Source organism: Pelophylax lessonae (genome assembly GCF_965119305.1).
Source record: "Pelophylax lessonae genome assembly, chromosome: 7".
Taxonomy (NCBI): Eukaryota; Metazoa; Chordata; class Amphibia; order Anura; family Ranidae; genus Pelophylax; species Pelophylax lessonae.
Genome location: NC_138774.1, coordinates 79,404,386 through 79,420,821, shown reverse-complemented (window position 1 = coordinate 79,420,821; position 16,436 = coordinate 79,404,386). Strand labels below are relative to the sequence as shown.

General features: G+C 45.2%; 1 protein-coding gene across 2 annotated transcripts in view; it reads left to right on the top strand.

Annotated features, from left to right (window-relative positions):
* FBXO27 (F-box protein 27) overlaps positions 1-16,064 on the top strand; it is a 52,021-nt gene extending 35,957 nt beyond the window's left edge. The window contains exon 6 of one of the 2 annotated variants that reach the window (XM_082264479.1): positions 15,643-16,064. In XM_082264479.1, coding sequence (XP_082120605.1) covers positions 15,643-15,801 — 159 coding nt within the window. In that variant the 3' untranslated portion in view covers positions 15,802-16,064. The remainder of the gene's footprint in view (positions 1-15,642) is intronic. The other variant, XM_082264478.1, reaches the window with a different exon arrangement.
* The last annotated feature ends 372 nt before the right edge of the window (positions 16,065-16,436 follow it).

The following is a 16,436-nucleotide window of genomic DNA, read 5'->3' as shown; positions in this document are numbered from 1 at the left end:
TCTCTCTTTCTCTCTCTTTACACATTAGCCGTGTGTGGGGGAACTGTGTCAAACACTTTTGCAAAATCCAAGTATATTACGTCCACAGCCACCCTCTGTCCAAGGTTTTACTTAACCTCCTCATAAAAAGAAATCAGGTTTGTTTGACAACTTCTGTCTTTCATGAATTTATGCTGTCTGTTGCTTAAAATTTTTTTCCCAGCAAGAACTCATCTATGTGGTCTTTTATTAAACTTTCCAATAGCTTCCCAACTATAGAAGATAAACTAACAGGTCTATAGTTACTTGGCAAAGACTTTGATCCTTTTTTAAATATAGGCACCACATTGGCCCTACGCCAATCCATTGGTACTATTCCAGTCCTTAACCACTTGCTGACTAAAGCACGACTGCAGCAGTCAGCCCTTACAGGCAAAGTGACGTACTGATACGTCGCTCGTCCACGAGCCTGTAGGGGGCGAGCGCGTGCCACCGGCGGCGCTTGTTCCCTGCCATCCCCGCGCGTGTGACCGGGGGCTCCGATGTCCCCCGGCCACTCGCGATCTCCCTCAGCAGAGGGAGAAAGACAGACGGCTGATGTAAACACAGCCGTCTGTCATTCTCCCTTAGATCATCACAGAGGCTATGCGATCCGGCTATGTAGGATCGTATGTCTCTGTGATGATCTAACAAGCCACGCCTCCTGACAGTTAGAATCACGCCCCTAGGGACACACTTAACCCCTTGATCAGCAATAGTTAACCCCTTCCCTGCCAGTGTCATTTTGACAGTAACAGTGCATATTTATAGTAATGTCACTAGTACTCCCAAAAGTGTCAAAAATGTCAGTCAGGGGTCCGATCTGTCTGCCGCAATATCGCAGTCCCGCAAAAAAAAAAACGCAGATCTCCGCCATTACTAGTTAAAAAAAAACAATAAAAATGACCTAAATCTTTCCCGTAGTTAGTAAACGCAATAACTTTTGCGCAAACCAATCAAAATACGCTTATTTTATTTTTACCAAAAATATGTAGCAGAAAACAAATTGGCCTAAAATGTTAAAAAAATTTCAATTTTTATTTTATTTTTTTTTTTTTTTTGAGAATTTCATATAAAAAAATGTGAAAAATATTGTTTTTAAAAATTGTCGCTGTTTTTTTGTTTACAGCGCAAAAAAATAAAAATCGCACAGGTGATCATATATCACCAAAAGACAGTTCTGTTTGTGGGAAAAAAGGACGTCCATTTAATTTTGGTACAGCGTCGCACAACCGCGCATTTTCCATTAAAGTCACGCAGTGCCGAATCGCAAAATAGGGCCTGGTCTTTGAGCAGCCAAATCCTCCGGGGCTTAAGTGGTTGAGTCCCTAAAAATTAGAAACAAAGGCGTTGAAATGACAGCGCTCAATTCTTTTAGGATGCGTGGGTGGATGCCATCTGGTCCAGGCGCTTAATCCACCCTTATTCTGTCTAAATATTTCTGGACCATATCACTTTTGAGCCATTGTGGATAATTTGGGGCTGTGTCATTACCATCTTCATTATGGTCATGAGCTCCCCCATGCTCCTTTGTATATACAGAGCTGAAGAAAGTATTTAATAAATTTGCCTTCTCTTTGTCCCCAGTCACCCACTCCTGATTATTTTGTAAAGGACCTACATGCTCAGACCTAACCTTTTCACTGTTGATATATTTGAAGAATTTTTGGGGGTTTGTCCTACTATCTTTTGCAATCTGTCGTTCATTTTGAATTTTTGCATCCCTGATTTCCTTTTTACATATTCTGTTATATTCTTTGTAACAATTAAACAATGATAGTGTTCCCTCCATTTTTATATTTTTTAAACGCTCTTTTCTTTTTATCTATAGCTTTTTTAACTTTGGCAGTGAGCCACATAGGTTTTATTTTTAGCCTTTTAAACCTATTACCCATAGGAATATACTTTGCAGTGAGTTTGCATAAAGTCTTTTTGAAAAATTCCCATTTCTGTTCTGTGCTCATCGATGCCAATATTCCCTCCCAGTCTAAATCCTGGAGAGCAGCCCTCATCCTTGGAAATTTGCTCTCTTAAAGTTAAGTGTTTTTGTATTTCCTGTATGCGTTTTTTGCTTACAGCTAACATTAAATTAAATCATGTTATGGTCACTGCTACCCAGATGTTCTTTTATATGAACATTGTTAATAAGCTCTCCGTGGTTTGAGATTACCAGGTCCAACTGAGCATCATTTCTAGTGGGGGCCTAAATAAACTGCACCATAAAATTGTCTTGTAATAGGTTTATACATTTTTGCCCTTTAAATGTTCCAGCAGTGCCATTACTCCAGTCAATGTCTGGGTAGTTAAAATCCCCCATTATTAAAACTGCCCCAGCCCTTTCTATCTGTGCCAGGAGCTGAGTCTCCACCTCAATAATACTGGGAGGTCTATAACAAACTCCAATGATAATCTTTGTATTAGGCACACCCATGTACATTTCAACCCATACTGCTTTAGATTCAGCACACTCTCCATCAACTAGGTTCTCTTTCACACTCACTTTGAGATCACTTCTCACATAGAGACAGACACCACCACCCCTCCGTTTTTTACCCTGTCTTTCCGAAAGAGAGCATAGCCAGGAATATTAATAGCCCAGTCATGTGAAGAATGAAGCCAAGATTCAGCAATACCAATTAAGTCATAGTTCTCCTTGTGCACCAGAGCTTCCAATTCACCTATTTTGCTTGGCAGACTTCTGGCATTGGTGAACAAACACTTTAAATCATTGTCCCATTTTGCACACTTATTTTGCATATTTTTAATTTTGGTACAAATAGTACCATTTCCAATGGTTATTTGTAACATGGGAACCTTCTTATCCTCTGCTATAACTCTCGCCCCATTATAATCTAATTCACCCCCCCCCCCCCTCAATCCTAGTTTAAAAACTCCTCCAGCCTTCCCATAAATCTCTCCCCCAGCACAACAGACCCCCTTCCATTTACGTGCAAACCATCTTTAGCATATAGGTTGCACCCAGTGCTCTAAAAACCAAAATCCCTCCTTCTTACACTAGGTCTTTAGCCATGTGTAAGACCTGCCTTTCCTGTGTTGCGCATGGCACAGGCAATATTTCAGAGAATATTACCTTGGAGGTCCTTCCCTTCAACTTGCAGCCTAGTCCATTAAATTGGTTCTTAAGGAGCCTCCACATATATTCTGTCATTGGTTCCAATGTGGACCAAGACAGCTGGGTCATACCCAGCCCCTCCCAGTAATTTATCAACCCGGTCCACCACATGCCGAACCCTGGCACCAGGGAGACAGCAAACCATTCGGTTGAGGTGATCCTGGCGACAAATTATTTTATCAGTCCTTCTGATTATAGAATCCCCAATTACCACCAACTGTCTAGGCCTACCTACAGTCCCCTCACCACCTCTACTAGACGGACTGCTCTCCAGGCTGTTAGGGATAGCAGTGATAAAGGGCTGCCACCTCTGAGCTTGCCACCCCCACATCTTCACCCAACATGGCAAATCTGTTAGGGTGCTCAAACCCAGGTCTGACCTTCCTTTTCTGTGAGCCCCTACCACTCCCTCTGACTGTATTACCCCTCTTCCTACCTGATAAACCTGACTTACCCCTCCACCCTCCCCATTAACCCCACTAGCCACCTGCTCAGCGAGCAGAGGACCCCCTTCAAGGTTGTCAGTTCAGCCCAGTGTTGCAATTTGCTCTTCCAGATCTCTAATGTGAGATTCCAAAAGGACAACCTGCTCACATCTGTTGCAGCAGTATCCATCCTGGAGAGGTTGCTTCGGTATTGTATACATGCGGCACACTGTGCACTGCACAAAACCTTCAATCTTGCTATCACACATTTTCCCGGTTACAACAATAATACAACTAACAGAACATTTCAGATGTTACTTACAGGTCTGAAGACTCCTGTTCAAATCTCCTGTTTTAAACTCAGGTTTTTAACTCACCACTTAGTCAAGTTCCACTTGCTCAGAGTACCAGCAAGCAAAAAGGTAGCAAGCTCAAGAAAGAGCAAGCTCAAATGAGTCCAGCAGAAATGTAAATAGCACCTGAAGCACCTGTGACCAATTAACCACTCCCCTTAATTAGTAGTCTGAAGGAAAGAAAGAAAGAGAAAAAAAAAGGTATTCAAAAAAAGTGACAGAAAAAAAGAGTAACAAAAAAAGGGGGAAAAAACCCCCCAAAAAACTGCAAGGAAAGAGCCCCTTAAAATGTAAACAGTCACCAGCAGTCAAAATCAAAACTGAAACTTATCACTCTCCACTCAAATTTCTCCTTACATTCACAATATATTCCTTGCATTAAGGTAAAAATGTTTTAGTGTGTATACCACCCTCTCACCCCCCATATCTCGTGGTTTGTGTCAATAGACGCAGCCAGCAGGACTCGGGATTGAGTCGGCAGGTGTGCCACGATTGAAAGAGGCTTCCTATGGGGGGGGGGGGGGGGTTGCACCAAAAAGAGGAGGGGTGTGGAGCGCCAGTTGGGGGACCTGAAAAGAGGAGGATCGGTGCTGCTCTTTGCAAATCTACTGCACAGAGCAGGTACGTATAAATCCGTTTTGTTATTTTAAAGGGGAAAAAAAAGACTATGTACAGTTTTTAATGCATTCCCTGCACTAAGGAAAAAAATGTTTCACTAGTTGTACACCCCCTCACCTCCCTTAATACTTACCAGCTGTGCTGGTCTCTCTCTCTCTCTCTTCACAAGACACTGAGGCAGCAGTGAAAGCCATTGGATTATGCTGCTGTCAGTCACATCAAGTGAGGAGGGGGAGGGGCCGAGCTGTGGTGTGTCAATGGATGCACAAAGCCCAGGTCGGGAGTGGCTTCCTATAAATGCATACAGAGAAGAGGAGGAGCCAAGAGCATCGGAGGGACCCCAGAGTAGGCGGTTTCACAGAGCAGGTAAATAGAACGTGTTTGTTATTTTAATGACAAATAAAAAGACCCTTTACAACTACTTTAATAGCAATTTTTTTTTTTTACTATATAAAGGGAAAAAGGCCAAAACCTTTGAAAGAAAAAAAAATAAAAATGAACAGCCACAAACTGCCCCTTTTTACAATGTAGACACCCCAAGTTTGCTTAACTTTTTGCCAAAAAATTTTGAAGAGAAGAAACATGCTGGTATTGAAGTAGTTAAATATGGAGATTGTCAATGGTGCAATAATTACAATAATGTAATGATCGTCCACAGTGGGAGGAGGTGGGAAGGGGTTAATGTACTGGACACATAGTGGTAGGATGGAGATGGAGAGGATAAGGAAGATGAAAGTTTAATATAAAAGTCGCATACAGAGATAAGTTGGAGTTTAGATGTGTAGGAAAGGGTCAATCAACCTATGAGCAATTACAGCAATCAGAATGTGTAGAGCCACTTCTATTGGCTAAGGACTATGGAACTGATTCACTAAAACATACATAGAAATCAGCTTCCAGGTTCTCAAAGCCTAATTGAACAAGCTGAAGTTAGAAGTTGATTGGCTACCATGCACAGCTGCATCAGATTTTGCACTCTCTGGTTTTAGTAAATCAACCCCACTGTGCCTATGAACTGAGCTGGCTAAGGACAGCTCTGTTCACCAGCATTACCTACTAGAGTTGGCGCACATGGGCTATTTCTGAAGTGACGTTTATATACGCCATTCCAGAAATAGATCTCCATTTCCCTGCTGGTTGTTTGTAAAAAAAATAAATAAATCTGGCAATAGGAAGGTGGTTTAAATCCAATTTAAAAATACCCTGTCACTAACTTAAAATATTGTATGTATAAGTATAGAAAATTCAAATACACTATATTGTCAAAATTATTGGGACACCTGCATTTACACGCACATGAACTATAATCCCAGTCTTAGTCTGTAAGGTTTATTATTGAGTTGGCCCACCCTTTTTTACAGTTTTAACTCTTCTGGGAAGGCTGTCCACAAGGTTTAAGAGTGTGTCTATGGGAATGTTTTACCATTCTTCCAGAAGTGCATTTGTGAGGTCAGGCACTGATGTTGGACGAGAAGACCTGGCTTGCAGTCTTTAATTCATCCCAAAGGTGTTTGATCAGGGTGAGGTCAGGACTCTTCCCAGGCCAGTCAAAATCCTCTACCCCAAATTACTCACCTGTGTCTTTATGGACCTTGCTTGTGCACTGGTGCGCAGTCATGTTGGAACAGGAAGGCGCCATCCCCAAACTGTTCCCACAAAGTTGGGAGCATGAAATTGTCTTGGTATGCTGACGCCTTAAGAGTTCCCTTCACTGGAACTTAAGGGCCAAACCCAACCCCTGAAAAACAACCCCACACCATAATGAGGTAAGCAATTGCAAGCAAATAGAGATAGTCCTGCAGTGGTGCACACTGGTCTGGGCAGTGTTCCTCCATCGACAGTGTGCACGCGCAGAAAAGTGTTGCGTCATTTCCGGTGATGTCACATGCTGCTGCGGTCCACGTGCGTTCCAGCCCTCCCTACTGGATTGATACATACACATAGCCAGTGGATGGCTTTTACAGGGGACAGGAACGGAACATTGCCTGAACCAGCGTGCATTGAGACTCGCTGCTGAAGGGCTATCCTGATTTGCTTGCAAATACTAACCTCAATGTGATTTTTTTAAACTTTTGCTCCAATAAATAAATGGATTTTTGTACAATCTTACCGTAAAATCCTTTTCTCTTAGCTCATCGACAGACGTAGTCCTCGGTGATACACCACCTTCGGGTTATGTTACCTCCGCAGGAGCAGGACTAGACAGGAAATTAAAAAGCTCTGGCCACACCCTAGGGGCAGTCCCAGAGGGTATATCCTCTCTCTCTCTGCCTCAGCAAATCAGTTATGTGAAAAAGCAGTGCTTAGAGAATTTAACCCAACCCAACTCCAAAACAGAGGGGCGGGGACTACGTCTGTCGATGAGCTAAGAGAAAAGGATTTTACGGTAAGATTTTACAAAAATCCATTTTTCTCTAGCGCTCATCGACAGACGTAGTCCTCGGTGATACACCACCTTCGGGACGTCCCAGAGCAGTATCACAACTGAGGGGTGGGAAAATGGAAATCAAATCCCAATCTAGAAGGCCCAACCGGTGCCAACTAGAAGTTTACAATGCTCATCCTTAATGATGAGACTCAACAAAAAAATTTTCAAACAGAAAAAAAAAAAAAACCCTCGAGGTAGACCACCGGTCTCCTCAAATTGCGGCCTGCAAAACCTTGCGGCCAAATGAGGCATCCGCCGATGCCGTCACATCAATTTTATAGAATTTAGTAAAGGTATGTACCGACGACCAAGTGGCCGCCTTACATACCTGGACCACTGACGCCTGATGGCGAAAGGCCCAGGAAGTACTGAGCGCTCGAGTGGAGTGCGCCCTAACAGGGAACGGAGGACTCTGACCCTTAATAGAATAAGCCTGTACCACCGTTTGTCTAATCCATTTGGCAATGGTCGCGGCAGATGCAGGCAAACCCTTTCTGGGGCCATCCGTGATCACAAAAAGTGAATCCGTCTTACGGAATGATTCCGTAGCTTTCAGGTATACCCTGATTGCCCGAACCACATCTAAGGAATGCAACGCATGTTCCCGATGATGCTTGGGCTGAGGACACAAGGAAGGTAGTACAATATCTTCATTCAGATGAAAATCTGAAACCACCTTAGGAAGAAAAGATGGCTTAGGATGAAGTACTACCTTATCCCTATGAATCACTAGGTATGGGGACTGGCATGATAATGCAGCCAGTTCTGACACCCTGCGAGCAGAAGTAATAGCCACCAAGAAGACCACCTTCTGGGATAAAGTAAGCAAGGGAATCTCCCTGATGTTTTCAAAGGGAGGTTTCTGTAGAACCGACAAAACCAAATTAAGATCCCAGGGCGGTAAGGGCGCGCGGACTGGAGGAGCCAGGTGCCGCACCCCCTGGATGAAATTCCGCACCAAGGATTTGGTAGCTAAAGGTTTCTGAAAGAAGATTGCTAATGCTGAAACTTGACCCTTGATGGTGCTCAAGGCTAGCTTCTGCTCAACCCCTTGTTGCAAAAAGGCCAATATTCGAGACACCGAATAGGTACGTGGAGGAAATCCTAAAGATTCGCACCACGCAATGTAAGTCTTCCATGTGTGATAATAGACTTTGCTGGAAGTCGCTTTCCTTGCTTTAATAAGGGTAGGAATGACTGAAGTAGACAAACCTCTGTCCTTCAGTACTTGGGTCTCAATGGCCAGGCCATTAAAACCAGCGACTGTAAAGCACGAAGGTAAATAGGTCCTTGAGACTACAGACACTCCCTGAGACGAAGTTCCCACGGAACGTCTGCGACTAACATGTCCAAGTCGGCCAGGCCGGCTTGAAGAGGCCAGCCTAGAATTTCTAGGACCACTGGCGCTGATTGGATCTGAACCAGGCGTCCCTAGAGCTATCTGGCCCCGACCATCCGAGAAGTCTGGTCGTTTTCTGTTCCCACACATTTATCAGATACCTGATAGTTATCAGGAAAGGTGATCTTTTCTGGTTGAACCTCAGGGACCGAAGTCACCCGACTAGAGGCTACTTGGCCTATCTGGTCAATCAGATCCGATTCCTGTGAGGTATCGGGACTAATCTTAGGAAAAGGTAAGGGAAAAGATCTATACAGGGAACGGTCACTACCGCTTCCTGTACTTAAATGTTGGAAGGGAAGAATCGCACCGGTAGTAGTGGTTGATGCTCGATCTAATGTCCTGAATACCGGTGAAAACGTCCCCCCACCCTGAAATCGGGTGGGGGCGCACCTTCAGGCTGTGTACTCCTTTACTTCGGGTTTGGCTGGGTTGGTCCTCTGCTTGTCCGACCAGCCCTTCTTGAACCCTCCTGGAGGAGTCTTGCCTTTCCCGGGAGTACCAGCCGGGCGCCCTTTATGGGCGGTAAAGAAAGGTCCTCGCTTGTTGCGAGGTCCCTTAGCTTTTGCAGCCTGTGGCAAAAAAGTACTCTTGCCCCCGGTGGCATCCTTAATGATTTCATCTAGGTTGGCTCCAAATAGACGATTCCCCTGAAAAGGGAGATTGGTCAAAGTCTTTTTGGAACCTAGGTCAGCTGACCAGCATTTTAACCACAGCACACGTCTGAGGATCACTGCTAACTTAGATGCATGCCCTAACAAGGGAGTAGTGTCCAAGGCTGCGTCACAGATAAACCGTAGCCCTTGTATGATCTGTTCTATCAAATCAGATGTCTCCTGGGGAATATCTTTTCCCCTAAGATCTTGGCGTACCATTTTCGCCCATTCCGTAAGTGTCTGGGAAACTAGACCAATAACAATTACTGGTCTAAATGCTGACCCTATCAGAGAAAAGATAGTGCGGGACTCCGCTTCTATCTTTCGATCCACCGGATCCTTAAAGGACGAAGTGTCCTCCACTGGAATAACCGTGGCTTTATTCAGCCTGGAAATAGGCGGATCCACGACTGGTGGTACCGTCCATTTCTTAATGATGGATTCCTCAAACGGATAGCGTCTAGCAATACGCTTGGAAATAGTAAAGGTACGTTTAGAATGCTCCCATTCTCCTTTAATCTGATTACCAAAACATTTAGGTACAGGAAAAGCCTTCGCCGTCTTGATGGGCTTATTAGTCCCAAAAGGCCTCTCTGTTTCAGTTGCCTCTGCCGGTAAAGCCTCAAGTTTTAAGGTTTCTTGCACTGCCACAACTAGTGCGTCCACCAATGCTTCTTCCTGAATTATAGCAGGAGAAGAAGTGTCCTCCTCACTGTCTGAGGGGGCTTTACCTGGGATAACAGCCCTTGCAGAGGAACCTGCAACTGCAGTGACCATCTCTGAATCAGAGTCAGAGGTGTCAGATAGTATAGGGGTAGGCGGGGGTCGCTTCCTTGACCCCCGTCCCTGACAGGCCGCCTCCACCCGAGCCACCATAGACTCCAAAATTGCTGTAAATGACTCTATACTCTGTGCACCGGCGGGTCCCGAGGCCCCCTCGAGGGAAACAGGTGGGGGAATATGTGTGGCAGGGTCCATAATAACTCCAGTTACTTCCTGGATGATATAATTCAAAAGTAAAGAAAAAATTTTTTTTTTTTTTGACCCTCAGCGCCACAAAAAAAACCCTTAGTGTTACCTGCTAGGGATCCCTATCGATCGAGAGAGAGAGAGATAGACCCCCAGGCTCACCACTTGATGTTCAGAGTTAAACTGCAACAGCTTACAGCGCTGTCTTAGACAAACAGGAAGTCTTTTGGCTGGCTGCCCAGGAAGAAAGGAGGCGGCTCCGCCCCTCTGCACGCCTTCCGGCGCCTCCCCCAAGCTCCACGAGGTGTAGAATCACCTCAAACATGGCCGCCCCCATGCTGGAGACACGAGGCTACGCCAAAATGGCGGCTCGTGCGATCCAGCAAAAAAAATGGCGGCGGCCTGTGCTGACTAGCGGTGTGCTGCAGGCACACAACACTCTCTCTGCATGGGGATATGGCGTGGTTGGCGGTACCGGCCCTGGCGGACCGCATGGCCGTTCGGGAGGCCTGCTATTAGCTGGAGATCTGATTTGGAAGGCAGTCTACATGTCCATGGCTTCTGACTGGTAGGTAGCTTATACTTAACCCATAAGATTCCCAGAATGCCACAGATTACATTTTTAAAACATGTATACAATAGATTGTTAGCTCCCAAACCAAGCCTCCTGGCTTTTTGCACACATAAAATCACACTCAAAGTAGGAGGATTTGTGACATGTTATAGGATAGAAAGAACTCTTTCTTACCATACAGAGAGGGGCCCGCGTTCACCACAAACCCGTCAGGGAAAAAGGGGGAACATACTACTCACCATACCGGAACCAGGCGGGCACCAACTCCTGACAGTACCCCTCTCCACCGGGGCGGGAGGGCTGTCGACCGATACGGACGCCGTGACTCATGGTCTTTGGCGTTTCAGCGAGACGTTTAACTCGCGGGTTCAGTCCTTTTAATGGGACTTTGTCGCGGCCGACCCAGCGCGGAGCTATGGCCTGCACGCGCTCGTAGGCTGAACTGGGGTGACCACTGGATCTCAACATCCAGCCCGTCGCCCAGTTCAGCTTTCTTGCTTGAAGATCTCACAGGAACACTGGAGAAAAAAAGCTGTCCAAAAATCCTTTTAGAAAAAATTTCTTGCCAGGACCTAAGATCCCAGCAAGGTATCTAGGTCCTTACTCCTAACTAGACAGAAAATAACTGATTTGCTGAGGCAGAGAGAGAGAGGATATACCCTCTGGGACTGCCCCTAGGGTGTGGCCAGAGCTTTTTAATTTCCTGTCTAGTCCTGCTCCTGCGGAGGTAACATAACCCGAAGGTGGTGTATCACCGAGGACTACGTCTGTCGATGAGCGCTAGAGAAATAACAGTCTACACTAGAAGGTGCCTCTATTTCTGCTTTTTCTACATGTTTTAGAGCATGGGTGTCCAACCTTTTGGCTTCTCTGGGCCACATTGAGTGTAGAGCAAATTTCTCGGGCTGCATATAAAATGTATACTATACTTAAGGTATATATGTAATAAAACACCGCCGCACCCTTCCCGCACTAATTTAACACAGCTAGAGGATGATCAAATAAAATGGAATCCATATACAGAGGTTTACTTCTTCTGAGAGATAATAAAGGAACACTAACCACTTCAGTGATTTGAAGTGGTGATGGTGGTAGGAGTCAGAAACACTGCACATGCTGGGATACTTAGTTATGTGCTGGGGGATAGTTGCACCCCTAGCACATATGACTTAGGTAGCCAAAAAATGTCATGTCCTTATTCATACATGTACGAACAAGGACATGACATTGTTTTGGATTGGTACCAAAACAGTCTGGGATTATATCTGCCCCTGGCCTAATTTCAGGTTCGTTGTGTGCACACAGGGAAGGAATCATACGCTGACACACTTGTCAGAATAGTTCTGCTTTATTTGGTTCCTCTTTTTTAAGTTTATAAAGCATCAAGAAATTAATTCCAGGAAATACTCATTTATAACACGTATAAGTTCATGATTGGATGTAGCTATGCATCTATAATTTTCTTCCAGGACATGACGACCTCTATTTTGTGTCTAGTCTCTGAATGGAGGCTCCATCTTGGATTCCATGAAGGGAGGGGTGATCTAGCAGCCATTTTGAGTAAGGTAGTATAGTAAATCAGAGCAGTAACATACCGTATTTTCCGGCGTATAAGACGACCCCCCTAATTTTCAAGTTAAAACATAGGTTTTGGGCTATACTCGCCGTATAAGACTATCCCCCTTCCAAAGCAAGGCAACACCATTGAAAAACGTCAGATTTCTTCTAGATCTCCAAGGTACCCCAAGTACTGTAATACATGTAAACTCTCATAATATCTCCAAGGTACCCTAAGTATAAGTATTACCAGTAGATGTAATCTCAAGGCACTGGCTGTGTGGGAATCCTGTACCGATATACCGTATGTACCGTAGCTTCGGCTACATACAGTATACCACGCTGAGCCAATCGCAGTGAGCGATGTATTCTATTATTGAATGCAAAGCCTGCTGGGATTGGCAGAGTCAGAGAGGCGGGCTGATGTTACTCCGCCAATCGGAGCAGGCTTTGCATTCTTTTATAGAATACATCGCTCTCCCTGATTGGCTCAGCGCGGTACACTGTATGTAGCCTGAGCTACGGTACATACGGTATACCGGTAAAGGATTCCCACACAGCCAGCGTCTTGAGAGATTACATCTACCGGTAATAGTTATACTTGGGTTACCTTGGAGATATTATACTCGGCATATAAGACGACCCCCCATTTTGGGGGAATTTTTTTGAGGTTCAAAAGTAGTCTTATACGCCAGAAAATACAGTATATATACATAAGGCATGCATCATAAGGTGCAATAGGCATTTTACTATACATCATTGAGTACATCCATTACAGATTCCCGCCTTAAAATGTCTATTTCAATCTGTCCCTATTACTACTAAAGCGCCTACTCACCTGGCCCATACTACTCCGGAACTTTTTTGGAGGCCATATATAGAGAAGAGCGGTAACTAGCTCACTACATCCCTTGATTCAGCTTGGAGAGGGCAGTGAGGTGCTACCTATCCCTATAATCCTATAGAACTGTGAAATTATGAATAGGGGTGACTATAGAGGGGTGAAGGGTTTTTCCTCTTCCATCATAAGGCGGTCTTCTTCTTCTATTAGTACTGTTACCGCTACCTGGGCGAGCGCCTTCTGCCACCCACTCATCCAGCTAAAATATTGATCCCAAGGGTCTAGAATACCTGAGTTCTTCTTCAACTTAACAGAGACTCAAAACCACCTGATCCTTGGCTTCAAATTCATCGGGGACCCCCCTTGGGACCCCTATAGCATCTATGTACACATGAGGGTCAAAGCTTCCGGAGGGAGATGTTCGCTTCCTCCTGTGGTTGGGTGCTAGGTCAGTGTATTTATCAGGGGTATTCTGCTACAAAAATCAAAAGTAAATGCAACCACTTGTGTGCTGGATGAATTGTACCAAAATGTAGTGATACCATTTGTCTTAGTGATGGCCGCCTGTTGTGTACCTGTTTTGGCGATTATCACCTGCTGAGCTTTTATCAGACTTTTAAGGAAAAGGTTATACAGCACAATCATTGTCATTATAACAAAACGCAACTAGTTATTAAAAAGTATATTTCAAAATTTACACACACTAATGCACATACCTTTTTTACTTATTTTGCAGACTGCTGGCGGGTAATGCTGGTCATGACATCGGGTACTGCTGGAGGATGCAGAGGCCGCAGTTGAGAGTAGAGCCGCTTCTTCCTGTATGGTTCCTGTCACATACGGGGGAGGGGTGCATTTCATATCACTCCGCCTGTGACAGAGCCGGAACTATACAGGAAGCAGCGGCTCTGTCACTGACTGCAAACATCCTCATGCCTCGTACACACGCAACGATTATCGGCTGACCGATCGTCCGACTTTTGTCCAGAGTGGTGTTTTGCTGGTTGGAATGTGCCTAGACTGCACACGAATTTTCTCGGCCAACAAAAATCTACTTCAGAAGTGATGTCATGTGTTGGTTTACTTTCCGTGTGTTTTTTCTTCTCTGAGCATGCCCAGTCTTGCTCATCAGATTTTTGTCTGACGAAATCTGTACTGACTGACGGAAAACCGGCCGTCAAAAATTTTATAGCCTGCACACCAGATTTTTTTCGGCCGAAAAGTCGGAGTCGGTTGTCGGAAGCTTCATACTAACAAGCCGAAAATCGGCCGATCGGATGTTGGCCGAAAATTCACGGCCAACTTTCGACGCGTGTGTGTGTACGGGGCTTAAGTTTCCTGCAGCAGCCGGGAGATAGCACGGCACTTGCAGCCTAGTGCGTGCCCATCCAATGCAGCCTAAACAGTGCCCATCAAATGCAGCCTTACCAGTGCGTGCCCGTCCAATGCAGCCTCACCAGTGCGTGCCCATCTAATGCAGTCTGCAATGAAGAGAGAGGAGAGCTGCTGGATTACACAGAGTGGGGATCTCCAGCTTATCCGGCAACCGCTGTCCTGCCTCCTGGACCGGCTCATATGATAGACGTCACCAATGTGCTGTCTATCATAGTAGATGGTCCAGGAGGCAGGGCTTTGTATGACAGCGGCCGCCAGGTAAGCAGGAGATCCCCGCTCTGTTTGTAATCCGGGGGCGCTTGCCCCCCCCTCCCCTCCGAAGCAGCCTCTGCCTACAGCTAGTTGGAAGCCCCTGTGGCCATGCCCCCGACTCAACTTCCTTCCTCCCTAGCAAAAATAAAATAATTGTCAGGGTGCAGTGGGCCACATTGCTTGCGGGTCCAGGCCGCAGGTTGCACATGCCTGTTTTAGAGTGTGGTTCTGCTTCCCTCAAGAGGTCAGCCCTGAGCAGTGGACTGTCCACCATCCGCTTAACGTAATTTCCATTCAGAGACTTACAGTTCCTGGCATTAGTGATCACGGATTGTGCCATTACCATCCTCATCTGCTCATCGCCTCACTGCATCATTTTTATGTGGCTTTGGAAGGAGAAGTGATGGTGAATGCTATAATGTCTCTTGAGTGACAGCTCTGGGTCTGCTGACATCACATCCAAGTTGTTGGCACACAGCAGTAGCCTCAGGGCTTTGGATGCTTACACAAGGAAGGCTTTGAAGATAGTCTTATCATAACACATGATACAGAGGGTGCAAATAGATATTCATGCATTGCATAGATTATAGGAAATGTAAGGCCCCTTTCACACGGGCTCTTCTGTGTAGCAGATTCTGCTTGCTTAGCGGGGGATTGCTCCGCCGATCCCCACTGAACAGGCGGATGACAGGTCTGTGTCAGCCCTGCTCTCCTCTATGGGGAAATCTGATGGAAGCAGACCACCTGTCCATTTCCATCTGATCCGCCAGACGGATGGAAAATAGAACCACCATCTGTCTGTTTTTTGCAGGCAGGATCGAATCAGATGGAGCCGCACCATAGGAGCGGTCTGATCAGGTTCGCCTAAAAAACTGACAGGCGGACAGGATTTGATAGCCTGTGTGAAAGGGCCTTACTCTGACCTTCTGATGGTAGCACACAAGACGATACCACAGCTCAGACACATATGCAGTAGATATACATGTGTTCATACAAGCTTTGACACAATACTGTCTCTTTACAGGTTTCTCATGAGTTTCGTGGGTATGGACCCGGGGTACGCTATGTGAAGTTTATGCACAAAGGAAAGGATACACAGTTCTGGAAGGGGCGGTACGGCGCCCGAATCACCAACTCGTCAGTAATAATAAAGTATGATAACATTGAACCGTGCTGCTCATAAACATGCCACTTTTACTGGCTTCAGACTGACATTACCTGTGCTCCTCCATCTATAGCAATGCGGAGCAGTGATGGTATGCAAAGGGAGCAATCTGGCTTTACCCTAACAAAGTATTTTTATTGAATGAAGAATTCTGATTGGCTGCAGTGGGTTTCTGCACTTTGTTGTACTCAGTAAGCCCGAAGTCGCTTTAAAATATATATAGCCATTTTTACTTGCTGTGTATTCTATTATTATTATTTTTTAACCAGGATCTGTTTTTAAATAAGTTCTTTTTGACAGCAAATGAAAAATGAAACTAACCCAAACTCTAGATTAAGTCTCAAAACAGACTTCCAAACAGGCTGAATCCAAATTCGAATTATTTCAGCAACAAGGGAAAGCTTCATAAGCAATAAGCTAAGTGGTTAGCACTTCCGTCTGGCAGCACGATTGTTCATTAAAATCTCAATCACAGCGCTACCTGTCTTGAGTTTGCATGTCTATCCTATGTAGGTTTCCGCTGGGTACTCTGGTTTCCTCCCACATTCCGAAGACATGCCCCTGCACTACTTTGATGTGTTTTGAGATCCAAAAACCTCAAGATTACACAGGCAAAGCTTCAAGTCCAGTCAAAATTGCGTGACTTTTAGGTC